At 40.0% G+C, this 14,412-nt stretch overlaps 1 protein-coding gene across 1 annotated transcript; it reads left to right on the top strand.

Annotated features, from left to right (window-relative positions):
- The first annotated feature begins 951 nt into the window (after window positions 1–951).
- bco1l (beta-carotene oxygenase 1, like) lies at window positions 952–4,665 on the top strand. The gene is made up of 11 exons (XM_080843114.1): window positions 952–1,079; window positions 1,452–1,580; window positions 1,675–1,804; window positions 1,935–2,082; window positions 2,351–2,516; window positions 2,627–2,847; window positions 2,949–3,215; window positions 3,338–3,443; window positions 3,559–3,653; window positions 3,749–3,860; window positions 4,031–4,665. Exons 1-11 carry the CDS (start codon window positions 1,016–1,018, stop codon window positions 4,189–4,191), a joined length of 1,599 nt encoding a protein of 532 aa, XP_080699240.1. The 5' UTR covers window positions 952–1,015; the 3' UTR covers window positions 4,192–4,665.
- The last annotated feature ends 9,747 nt before the right edge of the window (window positions 4,666–14,412 follow it).

Raw genomic sequence — 14,412 nt, 5'->3', positions numbered from 1 at the left:
ATGGCCTGTAGTGAATGTGCTGTAAAAAGGTCCATGGGTAAATAACTGCCGGACAATCTGTGTTCCCAGTGGCTTGATAGTTAAGCCTCAGGACCACTGTCTGCTTTTGAAGATAAGCTTTGTGAAGTTGACCATAAGTGAGACGCTGTTGTTCTGTACAGTGCCATCTTGCCATCAACAGAAACCACACACTGTTGTTGTAAATTATCTATAGTGTTTATGTTAAGTTCTCAAGGAAGACCAAAATGGTTTTCATAATCAAAAGCCCTGTCACTGCTAGTTCCTCCAGCTGTTTTGCAAGCAAGTGGATATTGTTAATATTTCTATAAGATGCTTACCTACATTTAGGTTATTTTTTTTTATCCTCCAGGCCTCACTGGCAGAAATTTCAAGTGCCACCTGCCAAGATTATTAGTTTGATTGCTTGCTGTACAAAGAACGGTGTGAAATTAACATTACTATGATTATGTCTTTAAGGGTGCTGTTGATTTTTTAAATTCCAAAATATATTTAGTCAATAGTTTTATAGTCTAGTACGTATGTGTATGGGTCCTTATTCAGTTCCATACACTTCGCCCGCACAATAACACCGCGATCTCCAGTGTTCTTGTGAAAAGTAGCAAAGTCCACAAAAGCAATTTAGATACCATGAGATAAACCAATTTAGATAAAAATGTAAGTGAATTTTGCATGTATGCGCATATTTTTAGTAGTGTGCGCCACCGCCACTTCAATAGTTTCTCGAAGATAAATGATCGTCAACAGTGCAGATTGAATGCATGTGTACATTAAGTAAGATTCAGAAGTAAGTTGTCTGACAGGCGTCAACTCGTCATGAAAAATGTATTACACAATACATTATGCGGTTGCGCACGTAGGCCGTCGTGTTTAGTCGATAGGCTATATATAGACTGGCGTAGTAAACTAACGTGCCTTTGGACTTGACAGCATGCCATTTCATGACAAATCAGTCAAACTAACGGCACGGAGAATACTGAGCTGACAAATCGGAATCATGCAAGCAGTATTTACTAAGAATGGATCTGAGACCCCGGAGCCCGTAAAAGCGAAAGTATCTGGTAATTCCGAGTAAACTTTGTCTCAAACTTTAATTTACTGAGTCAAAACCGTCACTAAAAACCTACATATAATTTATATATTTAGGGTTTTATAGCTCATTTAATCAATTACAATGATAACTGTTTTCTTGTGTTTTAGTCTAAGGTCGAAAAACTGTGATATGAAGTTGACAGCTTCTTGACTACCATGTCGTTGCATTTTATTGTTTTAAAACTGGTGTCAGAAAGAACAATGATCTGGGGATGTTATGGTGATTGCTAATGAACAAAGTTGTTATCATTTTAAACTGTCTGAACCACTGGTTTCCGGGTGAACTGATGACAAAAGCTAATACTGAACTTGATTATTTTCTTGTGTCTCTCTGCATCCAGGAGCAATCCCTGACTGGTTACAGGGGACACTTGTGCGCAATGGTCCTGGCTTGTTCAGTATTGGGGATACTGCTTACAATCACTGGTTTGATGGCATGGCTCTCATCCATAATTTCACCTTCAAAGATGGTGAGAAGGAAAGGCATAGAACACAGCACAATCCACATTGAGCTACATTTCGCAATGCAATACAGTTACTGATATGAATGCTATTCATTTTCAGGTGATGTGTACTACCGGAGTAAATTCCTTCAGAGTGAGACTTTTAAAAGGAACACAGGTGCCAACAGGATTGTTGTGTCAGAATTTGGGACTATGGTCTATCCTGATCCCTGCAAAAACATATTTTCAAAGTAATACCTTCATTTCAATTCAATACATTTTCATTTTCAACTTCAACTTACTATGTTGCTATGGAACATAAACAAAATTACACAACGCTGATGCAGATTCAGATCCATGACACTTTTGGCCTCTCCTAAGGGCCTTCACCTACTTCAGCAATGCCATCCCTGATTTCACGGACAACAACCTGGTGAACATTATAAGATATGGCGAGGACTACTATGCTGCATCTGAAGTGAACTACATAAACAAGATTGACCCGCACACTCTGGAAACAGTGGGGCGGGTGAGTTGAAAAATTTAAATGGAAAACATTTAAAGAAAAACTCTGGAACTTAACATTTCTGTTTTGAGGACAGGAGATATCACCGATTAATGAAAATGTTTGTTTTCCTTGCCAGTGGTTTGAGAGGTTGTTCCATTGTCCTCTTGATTTACTAAATGAGTTGATGTGTGGCCAAATTATTATTTGACAAAAGGTCATAGAAAGGTCACTTTACCAAGGTGTGAAAGCCCATAAAGTTGTGAAACACATGTGATACATTTTCCTGTAGACAAATTACAGGAACCACATTGCGCTTAACTTGGCCACTGCACACCCTCACTACGATGAAGAGGGAAACACCTACAACATGGGCACAGCGATCATCGGTTTTGGCCGACCCAAGTACATGATATTCAAAGTTCCAGCAGATGCATCAGGTACCAAGAAGAAGAAAGGTAATGGCCTGTCCCGGCAACACGTAGATCGGATAACGTAAAACAGATTTACACTTAATATTTTCAATGTTTAAATGTTTATGAAAAGAAACACTGTTATTTGTCTGCAGATGAAGGCAAGAAAAAGCCAGCGATGAGTGAAGTTGAGCAGGTGTGCTCCATCCCCTTCCGATCATCCCTCTATCCCAGCTACTTCCACAGCTTTGGCATGACGGAGAATTACATCATCTTTGTGGAGCAGGCCTTTAAGCTTGACGTCTTCAAGCTCGCCACGGCCTACTTCCGAGGGGTCAACTGGGGAAGCTGTCTCAAATATGACAAAGACGATATGGTAAGCAAATTATTTCTATTCAAGTGTATAATTTTTTTTAATCGTCTTATGTTTCCACCTTAAGTTCTAGAGGTACCATGATTTATATTGGTCTGTCTTAGACATATTTCAATCTGATCAACCGGAAGACTGGAAAGGCAGTGTCCACAAAGTTCTACGGAGATCCTTTTGTAGTATTCCACCACATAAATGCCTTTGAGGAAGACGGCCATGTTGTATTTGATTTGATCACGTACAAAGACAGCAACCTGTACGACATGTTCTACATTGAAAACTTGAATCAAGACACAGACAAGTTCGTCGAAAACAATAAGATCTTCTCGCCGCCGGTCTGTCAGAGATTTGTCTTGCCCATCACTGTTGACAAGGTACAGTGGACATCTCTGCATACATTTCAGTGAATTTAAAAAAGCCTAATTTGAATTATTTTAATTCAATTTGACTGGAATTATGCCTGCTTATTCTATATGGGTCACACCTCGTCTTGCAGGACACTCCAGTGGGCACAAACCTTGTGACACTGAAGGACTCAAGCGCCAAAGCAGTGACAGAGAAGGATGGCTCAGTCTTCTGTTCACCTGACACACTCTTTGTTGGTAGGTTTCCTCCTTATATATACTAATAACCTGTATCATTTGATCAAATAAGCCTTTGGTTGAAAGTTTTTCTTCTTGATCTTAATATATAGCTGTCGATTTTTAATCCCCGCAGGTTTAGAGCTGCCACAGATTAATTACAAATTTAATACCAAAAAGTACAGATATTTCTACGGCTCAAGGGTGGAGTGGTCTCCACATCCGAATAAGGTAACATGTTGTCTCAACACCAGATAATGTTACAAGTATAGAAGCAGGCACAGATTTACTCATAAGAGTCTTGCTGTCCATCATTTTTCCTGCAGATTGCCAAAGTGGACATTGTCACCAGAACTCATCAAGAGTGGAGAGAGGAGGAGTGCTACCCATCTGAGCCTGTTTTTGTGGCCTCACCCGACGCAGAGGAGGAGGATGATGGCAAGTAGTACAGGCTGCATGCAAAAGAGGAACATGAAATTAAAGTTTTATTTCTGACAATTACCGAAAAACACAGCACGTGTTGTATTGTAAGGTGAACACTATCGATAAGGTATAATGCTATGTCGTTATTCATGAACTATATGTTTCCCCTTCGATTTAATTTTCAGGAGTGCTTCTGTCCTCGGTCGTGTCTCTCAATCCAGAAAAACCCCCCTTTATGCTCATCTTGAATGCCAAGACAATGGAGGAGATTGCACGTGCATCAGTGGATGCCACTATTCACATGGACCTACATGGCTATTTCATTCCTCAAAAGGGCAGTAATTGAGCAGGGTTTGGTTTTGTGGTCTGAGGTCAGAGCTCATGAAAGTGCGCTACGACTATAGGTCGCATTATCAGTAAAATCTCAGGAGGACATGCAACATTGAGCAAAACAAAATATAACAAATTACTTTGAATAGAATATTTGTTAACATACGGTATAATAATTTATATAATACGATCATTTTAACATTCATTTGTATTTTAACATTATTAACTTCCCGGGCGGGCCCACTGCTCCTGGGGGGGTCCTGGAGGAAGGACAGTCCAGGATGGGTGAAATGTGGAGAAAAAATCCACTGCGACCTCAGGCCTGCGTGTGTGTGTTTGTGTGTGTCCTGATCGCCACTATGCACGTGTGTGTTACTGTGTGTCGTTTGTGCTAATAAAAACTGGCTGAAGTCAGCCTTGTTTGTTTGTTGTTTTGTTAACCTTCAAAGTCTTCAGTATGGTGTCAGAAGAACTGGCTATAACTTAGACATTTACACAGGGACGTGCAGTCATAGGAGGCAGGGGAGGCAGAGCCTCACCTGTCATTTTGAAAAGTAAAAAAAAAAAAATATTTAAAAAAAATATTTTTTTTTGTATAATAATCATATATATTTATGTATTATAAAATAAATATTCATATTTCTGTAGTTATCTGTGTTACGAGTGTCATTTCTGCATGATTCCGATCATTTCGAGCATTTTTATTATCAAAATCGCTGAATTTGAACATTTCCGGTTCCCAGTGATCAGCCAATGAGCATTGGACGTGCGGTCAAGGGAGGCAGATGCATTGCAGTCTATGGGCAGGGTAGGCAGTGCCTCCCCTAGGATTGCGAAATCACTCCAAACTGGGTTTTACGCATGCGTGCGCAAGCGTAGAACCTTTTGAGTTGAGCTGAAAACGCATTGAAAAATATTGCAAGGGAGGCACGCACTACCACGGATTCAAGAAGGGTGGCGAGCGAGAGGGCACTTGTTGGGTATATAATCTGACGTTGGATTTTCTTCTTCACTTCTCTACTTGAGTTTGACAGCGAAAATGGAAGATTGCATTGCTAACCTGAGGCATGTTGAATTAACTAAGAACGTTTAAGTATTTTAAGTTAACACAGTAGTATTACACATTTGCATTGGAGTATTTCACGTTTCCCAACGGGACTACATATTCATGCGCAACACGAACCTAAAGAACCTAAAGGCTGTTGATGCAGGAAAGTTGCCTTGAAGTTGTGAGCAGACTAGGTAGGTGCTAATCCTGAGCTAAACTAGCCACTGACTGCATTCACTCAAGAAGAGGACAACGGATTTCCACTGATCTATACTGATAATCGTGAGTGGATTCATTTTGTTTCACCTCAAACTGACGGTTATGAGCTCCAACGAAAGTGCACCAACTTTAAATTATACTGGCCAGTAGAACATTTTGGTATTGTGTGCTATGTATGCGGTGTTTAACTGTTTACATGTTAATATGTTGTGTAAATAAATATGGAATTGTTTTTTCGAAGCTGTCCGAGTTGGTTAAATGGTCATTTAAATTAGCATCCCACCACCGTAGTTATATTTTCTCCAGACAAAATGAAATGAGCCATATCATTGGTGGGAGGGCTACATACACTAGCTTGCAACTATTAATATCTTATTAATAACTCATCATAATACAATAAAAAAACAATCGTTTGAAAATAATGGTATTAGACAATAAAACAACGTTTTTTCAGTTCTGATCAGATGACAATTTTAAAACCATAGACATATATACATGTATATATACATTATATATATAGTTTAAACTAGAGCTCAAAATGACGTAATCACTTCCGGTTTCTGTGCCTCACCGGCTCTGAACCTCACTGCACGTCCCTGCATTTACATAATTAAATGATTTGCTACTTCTGTAGTTAATTTGCCCTGGCCTATTGTAAACCATACAAGGAATTCATAACGTTTTAACGTGGATGTATAGCCCTTTCATTTGTTTATTTGTTATCTATTGTATATTTGTATGATAATGAAGAATGTGTGGGGGTCATCTCAAATAGAGGAAGTGAATGCTTTTTAATGCAGGCAGGGTTTTCATTTTTGGTGACTTTGGTTTTTAAAGCACATAACAAACTGCTTTTATGAATCTCTGGTCTTAATAATCATTGTAACAAGACCTCTCTGTAAAAGCTTAGATGCTCATGCAGTAAATCTTATATAAGGCACTTGTTTATATTAAATGGTCAAGAGAAATAATTTTGGCACCATTTGTCTTGCACAGTTTAGTCAAAATGGTTGAAAGTGGCCAGTATTGTGGTAAGTGGGAAATAATGTACAGTATATCAATGTCTGATAAAAATCTGTAAGCAGTCTTGTGGTTATTTAACCTTACTTACCCAACTAGCATGTTATGGGTTTGGTAATTAAAGTGCACTAACTATATATTGTCTTTCATTATTTCATCTATAAACCATGTTTCAATTTACTTTATCCAAGCATGCATATGAATGCATTGATCGAACACAATCTAATCAATCAAGTTGTTGTGTCTGGATGTATAGTCAAACTGAATGTCCACCACCAGTCAGTTAAAGGTACAGCCCACGATTCTGGAGAAAGTTTGTTAATATTTGAGGTCAACCGCTAATCAAGTTGCACCCCTCTCTTCCATGCTCCTTGATCGGCTGGAATACTGTATGGCTCAGTTCGAGCCACTTTGTGTCCCATTTAGCCAGCCATGACTGTGTGTATGGTATTGCGGTATCTCGGTGTGGTAAATATAGGTTTGGAATCAGACTGTACATTTGAACCGAGAAAGCCTTTTGGAAAAATGGTGAAATTATCGGAACATCTTATACATTTGACTATCTTATCTTTTTTCGACATCTTTTCCATTAAGCCTATATGGAAAGGTTTTGACCTTATCCACATAACTTTTAGTAATGTTACATCCTTCCTTGCCTCCACAACAGCCAATTCTTGTTAACTAAACCATTCACAACAGCTTACTAATTTAGCATTTCCAGGCTACTAATTACTAATTAAGCAGTTTTTTGTTATACACAGGACAAGATGTTACATTCCTTGTGCTATTGGTTGGGAATTTCTCACCTAAGGGTTACAACACAACAGTGTATACGACAACCATCTTTCTGATACTTACCAGTACCTAACAACAATGACAACAGAAGCCATTTCTTAACTGCCTTATTCAAATTGAAATAGTCACTTCATACACAGTCAAAGGGCCAGACTGCTAGAACCACAATTTCCATTTACAGGGCAAGAAGGTCTTATCAATGGTATTGATAGCCTTAACAATGAATTCTGCAACCTGTCCTCTGTACAGATTAGTAATGTGGTTCAGTATAATGTGTACCTCATATAAGTACACATAGTTCCCCAGTAATCAAATTTACTGAATTTCCATCAGAATTAATAAAAGTGTATCTCCCTTATCTTATCTTATCTTATCACTCAAAGCCTACAATCATGTAATGGTTTGATTCAATGCATTTGAAAAATGAATGTGAGATGAGGCAAGACTCTGAATGACGAGGTTAAGATGACTCTCTTCCACTATTTTACATTCTGCAAAAAAAGCATTATAACTGGCTTGACTTTGCACACCTCACAGCCTCAATTACAGAATAACATTATGTAAGGAAGGGATTTTTGTGTCTGCTCTCATACGGATGCTGAGGAGACTCTGTCCTTTGCTTCATGTCTACTTGCCACAGACAAATGGAGAGTGATCTTGCTTAGAACCTTTTTTTTATTTTAATGTTTTAAATGTTATTACTTTACCAACACCAGGGAAGAAAGTATGGGGTATTTCAGTGACATGTGCAGATACAATGACTTACTACATAATTGACTCCCTAACCCCTTTACATACAGTATTTACAGCTACTGCCCTCTGCTGTCTAAAGCGTAATTTACACTTCTGCAATTTGGTCGTAGAGGGACACTTGGGCACGCCTTGGCACGCCTTGGCAACACCTTCCCCCAGGTGTTAACGCCCATCCAAGCCCTCAGAAAGCCCTCGGAGAGCTGGTCGGAGAGGAACACGCACCTCCTGATTTTTCTAAAAGCTCCAAACAAACCAGACTCACACCAACTCATCTCTTTACCCCTTTAAGTGTAAAACTGCTATTTTGCATCAGTCTATGATAAACAATATGATATAAAACATACTTCTGGTACTTGTCAGGGGAAAATCTAGGTTCCCACTTTTGGGGGGGCTAAGCCCATGAGACATTTTTGAAAATATCCTATGAAATAGTGTCCTCTAGTAGGCTTTAGGAAGATACATTTACAAATTTAGATTTAAAATATGGCACAACAATAAACATATTGAAGACATCTGCTGAGATAGGTGCTGTAGCATGGGATTTGCAGCTCAGGGGCCGTATTCACAAAGAATCTTAGGGCTAAAAGTAGCTCATAAGTGGCAAATTTAGGAGAAACTCCTAAAAATAATGGGCGTAGGACTCCTAATTTGTTTTACTAAGAGCAATTCACAAAATATTTTATCCCTAAAAGTAGCACCTAAGTCTAGGACAGCTTAAAACTCCTCATGACGACTCCTAAGTCACTAAGACCTATTCACAAAAAGTCTTAAAATGGCTGAAGCCAGACGCAACGTGTTGGAGACACTTCACCGACTCTGAATTGTTGAGAAGATATCGCTTAAACCGTGAAGGAATCAGCATTTTACTAGAATTAGTGCGGGATGCAATCACGTCTCCAACTAACCGAAACAACCCAATCAGTCCGGAAGTTAAATGTTTGATAACATTAAGATTTTTGGCTACGGGGGAAATGCAACTTTGCAACGCAGACGACTTCAGAATGTCGCAATCATCAGTAAGCCGATTCATTCATCAAACAATCACCGCACTCTGTAGACCACACATTGTACAACAGTTTATCCGGTTCCCTTTGGACAATCTCCTACTTCAAAGGATCAAGGTCAATTTCATGTCGATTGCAGGAATGCCCGGTGTCGTGGGTGCCAGAACACACATTAAAATAATTGCTCCATCCAGATATTAGGACGTCTTTGTAAACCGCAAAAAGGTACATTCAATTAATACACAGATAGTGTTTGATCCAAATTTCACAATCATGGATATTGTTGCGAAGTGGCCTGGATCTACTCACGATTCGCGCATTTTAATGGAGAGCGGTCTGCGCCAGCTTTTTGAGCGGCACCATGTACCTGCCGGATGCCACTTGTTGGGTGACAGTGGCTATCCATGCAAGACATGGCTTTTGACACCCTTCCTCAATCCACAACCGGGAGCACAGTTGAACTACAACATGTAATTATACGCATGAGGCCTATTTTGGTGACACAAACTCGGAACAAAATCGTATTTGCTCTTTGTCGCCTTTTCTTTGTTAATTCTGTTAATTATTGTGTACCGTTTATTTCCATGAATTGTAGAGCGCACAAGAATACACGCAATGTTGTGGAATAAGGAATCGGGCAGCTGAAACGCCGCTTTCATGTCCTGCATGGGGAAATGAGGCTTAGCCCAGACAGGGCCAGTGCCGTAATCACTTTGTGCGCAACTCTGGGGAATGAAGCATTTTTGTTAACACATATGTCCTCCCATGCCTCACGCTTCTTTTTTGTGGTCACCCCACAGCCAAATTTAGCTTTTATTACCCCCCTCCTCTCCAGCACACACTGGGCCAACAGGAGCAGTTGGTCCTGGGACCAGTTCGGCTTTCTCTTACGTCTCGCCCTCGTTTCGTCCATTATGACAGGAGAACTTAAAGAGCCGTATGGACTGATATTTGAAGTGTTTAAGGGCTGGAAATATGCTGATTACCTAATAGTTTGCAGGGTCCTTTAATTATTACTTCCTTGATTCCATGCTCCGTGTTTTTTTCGGCAATTTCTCTTTCTCTTAACTTGCAAAGCGTCATTCTCGTTGGATGCACAAACTTGTCATCATGCGTGTGCATTCTGCTAAGTGCACTGTCCATTACTATTTAATATGACTTAATTTGAAGCCTAGGTTATTCTCTTATTTTCTGTTGATTCTGTGGGATCGTAAGGGAGATGTTAGGACTGAGTTTTGAATGAGAGCGCCTGTCAGCAACCAATCACCGTGCGCACCGCTTCTAAACTCGTGCATGATAATTGACGTCATCCATAGCAACAGAGTTTTTATCTTAAGCTTAGGAGTTGGTATTATCCTTAGTATGAGTAGGTCTCAGAGGCGTTGTGAATCACTTTTAAGAAATTACTCCTATGTAAAATGTTTTAGCGCGAGTTAGGAGCACTCCTAGTGGTAAGATAAAAGGCTTTGTGAATACGGCCCCAGGTGAGTAGGTTAACAGTAGGCTACAATTTTACAATTGTAGGCTAGAGTTCACTAGCTAGTTATAGCTGGCGGAGCTACTGATTAGGGTAGCATACGCACAGGATCAATTAACTGGCATGATAAAAGAGAGCCACGGCATCTGTAATTAACTTGTGATGATTTAACCATTTTGTTTATTTTACTATTTTGTGCTTTACCTTTATATCGAGCAGCTGATTATGGCAGCTTTCACCAGCTTTGGTCGAAAGGTCACTGTAAGTATGTTTACTAGACGTTATCACAGTCTGTCTGCACGCTCGCAAGGCTCAAGGCCGTTTTTTACTTCTCCGATTCGGTCGTAGAGGGACACTTTGGCACGCCTTGGCAACACCTTCACCCAGGTGTTGACACCCATCCCACCCATCGGAGAGGAACGCTTTTTTCTAACTTTTCTTAAAGAGTCGGAGAGAGTCGGATAACCCCTTGGCTGTGATTGGCCAGCTTACGGCATCATTTCCAAACTACATCATTTTCGGAATCACACATGGCAGGACTAGCCTGGATACCAGCCCAAACCCCGCCCACAACATTTTGGTCAGGGAGATTTGGTCTGGCTTTGAGCTAGTTGGAAGAGAGTTTCATCGGTCGGATAAAGCCGTACCAATCAAATTGTCAGGGCGGGCTTTATACGATGATGAACAGATGATCAAGCGGTAGATTCGAAATCCTCCCAAGATGGCAGCGTATCGAGAGCTTGTAAGTGGGACATATTTTATGTAAATTATGATATCTACACGACTTTTTTATGTCTACATTGACTCGGTTAGTTGTATATGTGCAACACGAATGTTGCCAAGGAGTGTATGTCTTAACTGAAGCGCTCTAGACCATTATTGTTAGGTCATTGTTAACGCTTACACCAAAAGTCCATTGAAACACATAGTAGCTAATTGGCCTTGCTGCTAATTAGTAACGTGAGCAGGCATATCTCAACAGATATCGACAGCGCATTCATTTTGAAAGAGGAACAGAGAAACGCGAGCAAGGCATTTGTCGATCGAAAAGATGTTTTTGCCTTCCTTCCTACGGGATCAGGTTAAAGTTTTAATGTATCAGATGGTCATACTACGTTGCTCTGATTGGTTCTAGGTATCCAATTGAGCGAAGAGGCATTTTTTTCCCCCTGGTTCGTTGAAACACGCCCCATAATCACAGCCCAATAGTTCAGTATCAGACTCATATTTTGAATAGAATTATAAGTACTAGTGCAGTGCCCGTAGGAATTATGCATTCTGTAGTGTTAGCAGACGTAGGTGTAGGCTAGCTGTTGTTCAGTGCAGAACTGGGAGGATAACATGACGACGTGGCCCGACATAACTTACAGCATAATTGCGCGTATTTCGTGGACTCCATAGCAACAGATGGGAAAGCAATGTACAATCTGAAAGCCTCCGAGGCTTATCAATATAAGCTACCATTTGTAGCGGCCACTCTTGCGTTGTGATTTTGATTGGCACCCAGCCGTTTATTCATACACTCTGACAGGTTTAATGAACACAGAGCAAAGGCGATCACACACAGTATCTTCCGAATGACAGCCTCTCCCAGCCAGGGTAAATGCAGACTGAGGTTTATAATATTGCAATAATGAGAAAACAAAATCTACACACGAAGTACAACAGATACATCGGGACACATCTGAAAACCTCTCATTGCGTCAGTAGATGCATGAACGCATGGTCACTGGTCTAGGCTTACCATCAACATTGAATAGAAAGCTAACTCTTATACAAATACATCAAACTACAATATACTACTTAACATGGTAATGAGAGTTGGTTACATGCGAGGCCCATACGCATCAACTTTGAAACTTAATATAAAGAAGCTTAAAAATAAACGAAACTAAATCAATCACTGTCTTTAGATTATAAAGAAGCTTAAAAATAAACGAATAGATCAAATCAATCACTGTCTTAAGATTACCTGAGCAAAAGTCTGTATCTGTTCACCAAGAAGAATTTGAATGCGGACCTCACCTCCTCTATCCAACGGTATTCTGAACTTTGAGTGAAGGCAGGATAGTTACTACGCGTATATTGTTTGATTGTGACGTCACTACCCATAGTGCCGACGGGACGGGAGACGATAACCCATTGTTTCCTAGGGGAAACGGTAAAATACAAATATCTCGAAAACTATAAATTCAAAAATCTTCAAAATCAAGGATGCACAGGTTCATGACATGCGTAAGCTACATGCCAAATCTCATAACTAACGTAACTACCGTCAGTGAGATACGCCCTAGACTGACAGACTGACACACAGAGATTCCTGGATTTATAGATAGATGACATCGTCAGGCTATGTTAGGACCTCACATTTCCTGTTTTCTGTCAAAATGTTTTAGTACGACTTTGGTAAACTACCAAACTACTGCACCGTTTGCAGCATTACGGCTACCGTATTTTATATAAACCCTCGAAAAGTACATTGCTCCCGACCACTGTTGGTCTCTTGACTGGTGGCTCGGTGTTGAAAGTGCCTTCTCCAACCAGCTTGAACTGACATCTAACGTAATTTGCTACTGAGTAATGCTGGCAGCATTACTTTGCATCCATTAAATAGGAAATGTATTTCATGTATGTGTAGAACCTATTTAGAATGGCTGACTTTACATAAAACGGCAGTGAAAGACATTTGAGGCAAACATTACTTTTGCCTCAATGAGGGTGGCGTGTGAGAGCATATCAGCACGATAACGTTGTACTTTTTAGCAGCGAAGATAGCTAGCTACTATGTGTTTCAATGGGTTTTTGGTCTAAGCATTAGCAGCACACTTTTGAGAGTTATTGTGAATACGCTAACGCTTGATTTAGCGGAAAATCTAGTAAACGTACATGCCACCTGCGCCTCTGTCTCTGTTCTGTTGTTGTTGTAGTTGTCGCCCAAAAAAAATCGCTACAAGCACGTCCTCTGCTAATAACTTAAACTAGTCCAGCTCCACCATCAACCATTGTCTGTTAGTTGCCATCGTTCGCTGTATGTGAGGATTGCCGGGAGGAGGTATTTATACAATAAACGACCACACACACAACGATTTCTCTAAGATCGTCTTCTTGAAAATTGGGCAATAAAGGTGTCCAGGCAGAGGATCATAAGTCAGTGTGCTCCTGTATGTGTTTTTCATCATATTCATGGTTGAAAAGGCAGTCGCACAACTGTATGTTGAGGTATCAGAATCAGAATCATGTTTATTGGCATGTATGTATATGCATTCTATTGTTGTGTGTCTGATATAACTATAACACTGCATGTTGATTGGTATGATGATTGCAGTGGGTTTATTTTTCTGACCCTTACTTCAGAGTTCTACGGGTATTTCTGTTCGAAGTGTGCATGCTTTGTTTTATAGTGACGTTTCACATTACCACTTTTGACAAGGGCAACCGTCTTGTTGCAGATTAAACACATCGGTTTTGTCCTGCCCACAAGCAGCACAAATGCATAGCCTACTTGTCAGTCCACTCGGTCTTAAATTCGCAATTTTTAGACTACAAACTAGTTCACAAATCGGTGGTTAGGTGTGAATTTGACAATCTCAAAAAAGTATTCAATTTAAGTAGTTTTTTGTAATGCCGGGATATTTAGTCTGTGCTATGAACTTCAAGTATGGCATGTAAAACAAACAGATGACAAATGCCAAGTAAACCGGTTAGGGATCTCTTTTGTCAGGAAAGTGGGCAGACAGAAAATGATTGTTGGTGGCATCTAACAAGAAAGAGAAAATCTCTCCGGACTTAAGTGTTAAGGTTACAGATCAGTGTAATGAATTTCTGTCAGGAACTGATTTGGTACAACATGATTTTTGACTCACCTTCCCCCCCAAATAATATTTAAAAAAGCATTACAGCGCAGCAAGGTTTGGTTGCACT

Source organism: Sprattus sprattus (assembly GCF_963457725.1).
Source record: "Sprattus sprattus genome assembly, chromosome: 8".
Classification (NCBI taxonomy): Eukaryota; Metazoa; Chordata; class Actinopteri; order Clupeiformes; family Clupeidae; genus Sprattus; species Sprattus sprattus.
The sequence above is the reverse complement of the archived record's forward strand: the minus strand, read 5'-3'. Positions and strand labels throughout refer to the sequence as shown.